The 8,551-nt window shown below is 40.8% G+C and overlaps 2 protein-coding genes across 2 annotated transcripts; both read left to right on the forward strand.

Moving 5' to 3' along the window:
* Positions 1–2,617: 2,617 nt before the first annotated feature.
* On the forward strand, positions 2,618–5,493 carry LOC138626194 (uncharacterized; the record flags this gene model as incomplete). The annotated part of the gene is given in 4 exon segments (XM_069707684.1): positions 2,618–2,635; positions 4,798–4,973; positions 4,975–5,029; positions 5,125–5,493. Coding segments are annotated over 4 exon segments (618 nt in total), but the record flags the coding sequence as incomplete, so codon positions are not given.
* A 675-nt stretch (positions 5,494–6,168) lies between these two features.
* LOC138626195 (homeodomain-interacting protein kinase 2-like) lies at positions 6,169–8,186 on the forward strand. The gene is made up of 7 exons (XM_069707686.1): positions 6,169–6,366; positions 6,745–6,936; positions 7,033–7,214; positions 7,301–7,427; positions 7,586–7,696; positions 7,821–7,895; positions 8,002–8,186. The coding sequence occupies exons 1-7, from the start codon at positions 6,169–6,171 to the stop codon at positions 8,158–8,160; spliced, it is 1,044 nt and encodes a 347-aa protein (XP_069563787.1). The 3' UTR covers positions 8,161–8,186.
* The last annotated feature ends 365 nt before the right edge of the window (positions 8,187–8,551 follow it).

The following is an 8,551-nucleotide window of genomic DNA, read 5'->3' on the forward strand; positions in this document are numbered from 1 at the left end:
CAAAATGGTTTTAAATATTTGAAGTACAAAATTAAACTTGTAAAGGGCACAGGAATGATATGTCACATGCTATTTTATTCTTAGCACTTTTTATGTTTTGTGATGTTTGTGTGTGTGGAGGGCATTTTGTCAGTTTGATTTCAACTGTTCTGTCAGGCAAAATAATCCAATAATCTGTCATATTTCATGCCAATTCTGCCCTTATTTTGAGTGTGTTTGGCACCTTTTTTTTGTTTTTTTTATCTAAGGGAAAGTTTATTCCGACCACAATCAGTATTAAACTTATTTTCTGGTCTTGCATTTATGCCATTAAGTGTGGATTCATGACACTGTTGGATTTATTTTTTTGTATTTAAGTGAACCTTACTCCTTCATTGTTTGGGTGCCTGTGATTTTGCGAGCCACATATGCTAATTTTCCTTTTCCCCTCTTCATAACTGTTAATGTGCACATTCTTATTCTCTACTGTATTTACTGTATATTTTATACCCGATGACCACAACAGCAGCTGTCATAGCAAAGATACATCCTTCATAGCAACCAGTAACATTCAAGGGATGGCTAAATCCAATATTTGTTTTAGATTGGAGATACACACCTTTCTCCTCTCTCACTGTCACTTTCTGCATATATGTGGCTCCGAAGCTGCATGTTTCTGATCTGTGGTCACTGGCCACATCAATCTTCACTGTTTGATGTCTGTCTATGCTGTTCTTTTCTCTCTCCCCTCACCCCTACCGGTCTGAGCCTGGTTCTGTCACAGGTTTCTTCCTGTTAAACAGGAATTTGTCCTTCCCCCTTTAGCTCATGTGACAGTTGTTTAATTGTTGGGTTCCTATACAATGTTGCAAGGACCTTATTTGGTTAAATACCATAAGATAACACATGGCGTGCTTTGGAGTTATATGACAAATGTGGATCAACAATACGCACGCCATAGTTGGGTTACAAATAACTTATGTAACATTTTCATCCTTTTATTGACAGTTTATCTGTGTCTCCTTGCTTACTTTCAATGCTTTTACTTGTTCAGTTATAGAGTAAAACTAGTTTTATCACCCAATGATTCCAGGTGTCTTCTTTACAGGTAGTGTGGCCTAGTGGTCTAAGGCACTGGATTAAGGCTCAAGTCTGTAAAGAGGCGTGGGTTAAAATCCCATCACTGCCATTTGACTCCATTATTTGTTGACTGCACAGTTGATATTGTTAATCTCTTGGCATGGAGAAATGTTGTGAAAACTGTTTTTAGTCGACTTCACACGACAAATAGTAACTTACTAAAAAACCTGAATTAAAAAACATTATTATAAAAATGATTGTTATTTAACAACAAACTGTCCAGTGTTATTCAGGAGAAATAAGGTTTTGCTAGATGCACTTCTAATGCTAAAAGTGAGAATCATATCAGCCTGAAATCATCCAAAAACATGCACCTCAGGTCAGGTTACCTGGCGCCGCGCTAGTAGCAGCCTGTTGCGGCAGCTCCCCCCTGAGAGCCCCCCTGCTGTAGTGAAGACATTTCCCCTCGGGGATTAATAAAGTGAAATAAAAAAAAATAAAAAAAAAAAGTTCAATGCCAAGACCAAGAAAGAGAGAAACTGGTCCTCCGTCCTCTTGCTCCATGTCAGTTCTAATGTTTTTCTCCATACTTCATGAAACCAACAACCTATCTATAAAGGCTTGTCGGTTGCAAGTCCCAGAAGGGGAGTGCTGAGCCCATAACCTGGTGTATGCCAATATATCACAACATATGGCCTGGTATGTCTGGAGTTAGTATGTCATAAGAGAAGAAATAAAGGGCGAAAATAAGCAAAAGTATCTTCTGGTTTAAGATGTTAAAAGGCAAAGCTGACCGGTGCTCCAGATAATATCGGTCTGGGGTTGTGTATTTTTGGAAGGACCTTGTGTTAAAATGGTACAACTCGTCTTCATAGAGCGGGGGAAAACATCTCACTGTGGGATTTCCTGATGATTGGTTTTGATCAGCCTTCTGTCTACTTGTCTTTTCTCTTCATGTGCTTGCTAAACCTCCACAAACTGGGTTATATTTCCAATACCTCTGTTTCTGCAAGTTGTCACCAATCATTAAAACTCGATTCAATCAGTCCTCTTTGTCAGAATTAGCACTTTGCCAAGTACTCGAGCTAAGATTCCTCCTTGATGTCAGCCAGAAACACTCACCTAAGGCTAATTTCAATATTTTTGAGGTTGGAGACACACACATAAAACTGTCCATCATCTGCACAACAATAGTAGGTGATAATGTAGTAATTATGCCAAGAACAGGGCTGGAGAGGTTCCATTTAAGCACAAAAGGATATGGTGATTGTGTTCCTCTTTAGTTAGAATGCACTTTCATTAACTTACAGGTAATGTGCAGACTTTATACATGTGTAACTGAGAGGAGAGCTGTAGCAACAGCCTGCTAAGTTCATGAAACCGGAAGACTGATCATAACCATGCACTATTCAAAGTCTTTTCTTCTGAGCACTCTGCACACCATAGCATTTTCATAGTTACATTGTCACCTTTCTCACTGCCATTGCATTTACTTTTTAAGTCATAGTACAACTGTGTTTTGTTGCAGTGATTTGAAAGAGTTCTGACTTTAGCAATGATGAATATGACTTCACAGGTACGAGTTGTCGAAGGTGCTGGACTCTCATGAGGTGTGGGTTCATGGGTTTTACAGTAGACTTCATCACGCCTATGGCAACTTAAGAACTTAAAAAAAACAGATTGAAAATCAATGTCATGAAAATACAAATAAATGATGGTAATTGAAGCACAAAAAAGGCCGTGTTCAGAATGCAGGCCAATCAGATTTGTTTCTTAAATCATATTTGCTGTCAGCGCTGTTATTTGCGAGTGAGCAGATTGGATTTGGTGTGTCCAGACATCACCAACCTATTGGCATGAGTTGCTGTGGTAACTATATACGCATCCCTTCTGTGATAGTGCTCTGCTAGTGGTAGTATAGATTCTGTCTCTCTGAAATGACGTCACTGAGTGTCGTCTTGCGCGTGACCCAATGAGTCAGATCTGAGCCACCAGAGTCCGGACTGAGACTCATCAGTAGAAATCTGATTGGAATTGCATTTCAAACCACCTCCAAATGTTGTTTGAATCAGATTGCAAAAATTCCATTTCCTGTGATTTTTTTGCTGTACAGACTTTGAAAACTCAATCTGGATATCATTTGGATGTGACAAAAACATATTTGGGCTAGGCATCCAAACATGGCTAAACTGTCCAGTGTTCAGGAGAAATAAGTTGGTATTTTGTGAAGTACTAACCAATGCTGATTCTACGCTTGTGCATGGTACCTACCTCGCTGCACTGCTGCATCTTGCGTCACGACAATAATCCATCTTGTTCATGTTATGAGACATATAATCTCATACAGTGACCATTTTATCACAAAAATGAAGTATCACTGCAGACATCATAATTTGCAGAGTTAGTTATTTAGCTAGCTCTGCAAAATAGGTTTCATGACTGAAAGCAGTGTAGCGTAGTCGTAAGAAAAGCACCCACATTAATGAAGTGTCCTTGATTGACACTGTTCCTTCCCATCTCCAGGGTCTCTAACTGTCCATGACCTTTGTCCCCAGCATGGAGGATTAGTTATGGTGTTTAGCAGGTACAGGTTTAGGGGGATGGATTGCTGAGTTGGGTGGCTGTCTAGGACAGCGTTACTGTGCTTTTATTAGTGTTCACTTGTCTTTATTTCAGTCTTTCTGGGGAGCTGATAAAAGGGGTTTGGATGGAAGTTTTGTTTTGTTGTTGTCTGCGGTTTTGTTTGCCAAAGGTTCTATGACTGGGCATTCATGCCAATTTTCAGAAAAGCACTGCTCGTGTGAGATATGCAGTTGGAAATAGATAGGTCCGTAGATAGAGACAGACAGGCAGCCTGTAACACAGGAACTGACTAGAGGGAAGCAAAACAGGGACTCATTGTTTAATGACAGTGCTCTGAAAAAAAAAAAAAAAAAAATCCTCTTTTATCTACAGTATAGCAGCTTCTCAGAAATAGAGAAAAATGACCATTTTCCCCCTCTGACATTTCTGCATTGGTGGTATTTTACAAGAGGGGTTGGCTTGAATGTTTTTTTTTATGCATGTTACCTTTCATTTTCTGTACAAAGAAAATAAGAAATGTGACTGTAAGGTTTCCAGACAGGATAAAGTACAATAGTAGTGTGTTTGTGAATTTGAGCTGTATTTCCATGATGCTGATTTCTATTTTTTTTTTCCATTCTCTTTCTTTCCAGAGTGTTTGAGGGAAAAAAAAAGTTGCAGGGAAAAAGGGATTGATTGAGGGGATTTGAGGAAGGTGGACTATTTTGGTTGTTGGTATCCACCAGCTATTTGAGATTTAAAAGAGGTGCAGCATACTGGTGACTCTGATAAAGAAGACAGCTTCATTAAAACTGACATTTCAGTGAGAATGTTGCTTCCTTGAGGGTGACACTGCTGGTGAAAGGTGGCTTGCTGTCATAATAAAAGTTTTTTTTTTTTAATCAATTTAAATGTGTAGCCTAACTTAAGGAGACAAGGTTATTGTGTTAAAAATACACTTGTTCCATAGCCTTGATCTTAACTCTCTCTACACTTCTTCTAATCTCATGTTAAAACTCACGATTGCTCTTCTTGAACAATTCTACTGTTAAATCTTTGACCAACGTTCACTTAACTTGGTGTTTTGGTACTGCTGGCTTAGCAGTTAGCAATGGCTTCCCTCTCTCCCTCCACCTCTTCTGGTTTTTCCTGCTCTGCCCAGGGCTACAGGCTTAGTTAGCCGGTCCCCCTGCAGCGCCCGAACAGCCGGGTGGCTGGGTGGCAGTACGAAGGAGGCATAGTCCCAAGAAGAAGCCCACAGTTCATCACAAACCCCTTCACGTCTCCAACCGATTTCCCCCCCTCGGCGAAACACCTGCTGAGAAACCAACCCCAGTTATTGGAAACTCTATTTAACGTGAAGTTAGTGAAACCAGCGGCCATAGTCAGATGTCTTCCCGGGGCCAGAGTCAGATGTCTTCCCGGGGCCAGAGTCAAATGTCTTCCCGGGGCCAGAGTCAGATGTCTTCCCGGGGACAGACTCAAATGTCTCCCCGGGGACAGACGGGCGACATTGAATCAAACCTGAAACTGCTGACTAAGGCTAATCATAAATCCAGTCAGATTGTTATTAATGTCGGCAGTAACGACACCCGGTTACACCAATCAGAGGTCACTAAAGTTAACGTGGAATCGGTGTGCAACTTTTCAAAAACAACGTGGGACTCCGTAGTTTTCTCTGGACCCCTTCCTAACCGGACCAGTGATGATATGTTCAGCCGTACGTCTTCACTTCACCGCTGGTTGTCGAGGTGGTGTCCCGCTAACAATGTGGGCTTCATTGACAATTGGAACACTTTCTGGGGAAAACCTGGTCTGATCCGGAGAGACGGCATCCATCCTACTGTGGATGGTGCAGCTCTTCTTTCTAGAAATATGGCCGTGTCTCTTAACAGCCCTAAAACCTGACATCCAGGGTTGAGACCAGGACGCAGAGCTGCAGTCTTACAGCTCCTCTGCAGCTTCTTTATAAATAAAGTTGAATTGAATTGAATTGAATAATGATGAAACATCCTCAGCCTGGTCACTGTTGACCGTTTTCAGTCGGGCCAAATGCACAAGCTCCCACTGAACCAATACATGTCTGTTGCACCACGTTGTAATGAATACAGCACGCACAGAAGGATTTAGTAGTTATAAATAAATGACATGAACACACTAAGTCAGTAAATATGCAGTTTGCAGGTGGACTGTGTTACATAGCAACCATTGAAGCAGGTGTGACTGCACGTGGTTTTATAAATCTGTATGCTCACACCCTTTTAGTGTGGAGCCTCATACAATTGAATTAAAGTGAAAGCAGTTATTGCTGAATGCTTCAGAGTCTATTCTTCAATGACCTTTATTCAAATATCAACACCGGTGAGAGAATGTTGCCTTTTGAACTGAGTGGAACCATCAGTTGTGACATCAGAGCGCTCCGGAACTATGATGTCACAGAAGTCATCAGTCCTGTGAAGAATCTGCTCACTGCTGTGTACACATTTGGATAGAGAACAATATTTTAACATTGTTCTTCTCTTTTCTTTTTCGGAAACAGAAACAAACATGACCGCCAGCAAATACAAGTCACGCTCGTTCTCCGACGATGAAGAGACCCCCATCGGACTCCCCCCCGAATACGAGTTGCTGCAGACTGTGTATGAAGGAGACTTTGGAAAGGTGATGAAGTGTTGGAACAAGATCACCGAACGCAACGAGGACCTGAAGGTCCCCAGCTGGGAGGACAACAACACCAGAGAAGAGGTAGGACTCTGTTCATTTTGATGTCAGGGTGTGAAAGATATTGTTTAGTCAGAGGGGCAGTAAGTGGCGAGAATGGAGTTAGTTATATATAATAACACGAGTGCAAAAAGGCAAATCTCATTAGTTAGCTATTAGATAAAACATTCATATTTTTTTTAACTATATTATATATATATATATATATATATATATATATATATATATATAATGTTTATATAGAAATGTATCTTTACATTTCTTTAAAAATCTTTAGAAATGTAAAGATTTCTGTAGTGAGTCTGAAGCACAGTGTAACAGTCTTTCTTTCAATACTGTCCGACCCTGACCATTTGAATTATCAGTAAAAACCTAATTCTGTCAAACTTACCATGTCTCCAGATTTCTATGATGAAAGTCTTGAAGCGCCACAACCTCGACCAGCATAATATAGTCAAGTTTTATGGTGTTTTAAACTTGACTTGTGGGATAGTGCTGGTGTTCGAGGCGCTGGATATCAGCCTCCACAAGTTCCTGGCGATGCCCAACGGTGGCCCTCTGCTCCTGGGTGACATCAGGACCATCGTCCAGCAGGTATGAATACAGCACCATCCGACAGAAAGCCGAGCAACGAACACTTTTAAACCACCCTGCAGTCTCTGAGTTGTATTTACGATCTGGTTCTTGCAGATGGCCGCAGCATTAGAGGCGCTGAAGAGCATCGACGTGATCCACACCGATGTAAATACGGAAAACATCATGCTGGTGCGTCATCAAAGACGGCCCTTCAAAGTGAAACTCACAAACTTTGGCCAGGCCATTCCCACATCTAAAGCTACCAAGGGCAGGACTCTGCAAACACTTGGTTTTAGGTAAGGTCTACAGGAACACTGATGCACTTTGAATACTTAAAATATGACAATGTCCCTCACTCTGTGATGTTTTCTTTCACAATCAGATCTCCAGAAATCCTCCTGGGCCTGCCCTTTTCTGAGGCCATTGATATGTTTTCACTGGGCTGTGTCATGGCCGCCATGATCCTTGGCTGTCTACTCTTTCAAGAAGATGACCATGAATATCTTGCAGTAAGTCATTTACTCCAGTTGGACTCTTTGTCCACTTTGTTGTCTTCCACATGATGTTTACAGGCGTAAATAACTTTGTATGTTGGCAGCAACAGGACCGATTGGCATTATCAGACAGACAAAAAGGTTAAAGTTGCATGGCTTTGTTTCATCTGCAGCTACGAGAGATCGTTGAACTCCTGGGGCAGCCAGCCGACCACGTTCTGGACAAAGGGAAGCACACAAAGAATTATTTCAACAGGATTAAGTCCAAAACCTGGAGGCTCAAGGTACGGCACGATAAACCTCTATCTTTTCATCTTTACCAGTGTCTCTAATAACGGAGACGCCACTCCCCAACATTTAACAGTTGATCATTCATGTATATAAAGAGTAACTTGAATCTTGTTTTAGACCCATGTGGATTATTGGGGATTTACAAATGTAGAGGAGAGAAGCCGCTTTCAAACTCTGGATGATCTGAAAAAGGTAAGCACGCAGGTTTCTTCCTCTCACTTTCATTATTATTATTTATGACTGTTTTCTCAGGACTCATAAGGGTGACTTAACCGATGGTGATTTCTTCCTAAACTAGGTGTGTCTGGAGAAGGAAGAAGACGTCGTGTCTGAAGATGCCGAACGATGCATCGAGCTCCTGAAGGCCACGCTGAGAGTAGACGTGACCGAGAGGATCAGTCCCAGTCAAGTCCTCACTCACCCGTTCATCACGGAGGACTTCCACCGCTCTCAGTAAGTAGAGGTGGAAGAAGTGTTCAATCAAAGCACCACAAACACTTTTCAAAAAGGATGCAATAAATAGTATTAGTTAAGGGAGTAATAAGTATTAATTAACAATGAATTCATGTTTAATAATCATTTACTAATGGTGTTCATGTTACAGTAACTAAGGTTTTAATTCATACTTTATTTCATGTGTCTGAAGATGCTCTTAAATAACAGTTAATTAATAGAATAATAATAATTAAGTAACCGTTAACATGCATCTTGTTAACATGTATTAAGGGTCTTCATGTTGATTTGGGTAAGAACTGATATTAGTACATGGTTGTTAAAGATGTTCAATAACATGGATGCTTTGATGTTCATAACTGTGTCATTTCATGTAGAAAAAGTCTTTCATCTAC

Source organism: Brachyistius frenatus, unplaced genomic scaffold (assembly GCF_029030835.1).
Source record: "Brachyistius frenatus isolate BFR_SWC_R1_liver_20210118 unplaced genomic scaffold, ASM2903083v1 Contig_71, whole genome shotgun sequence".
In the NCBI taxonomy this organism is placed as follows: domain Eukaryota; kingdom Metazoa; phylum Chordata; class Actinopteri; family Embiotocidae; genus Brachyistius; species Brachyistius frenatus.

What these genes read in the sequence shown, in the direction of transcription:
- LOC138626195 (XM_069707686.1), top strand. Translation starts at nt 6,169, where the DNA reads ATGACCGCCAGCAAATACAAGTCACGCTCGTTCTCCGACGATGAAGAG. An exon ending in TCAGGACCATCGTCCAGCAG is followed by an intron (nt 6,937 to 7,032) that starts GTATGAATACAG and finishes TGGTTCTTGCAG; the next exon opens with ATGGCCGCAGCATTAGAGGC. An exon ending in ATGACCATGAATATCTTGCA is followed by an intron (nt 7,428 to 7,585) that starts GTAAGTCATTTA and finishes TTTCATCTGCAG; the next exon opens with CTACGAGAGATCGTTGAACT.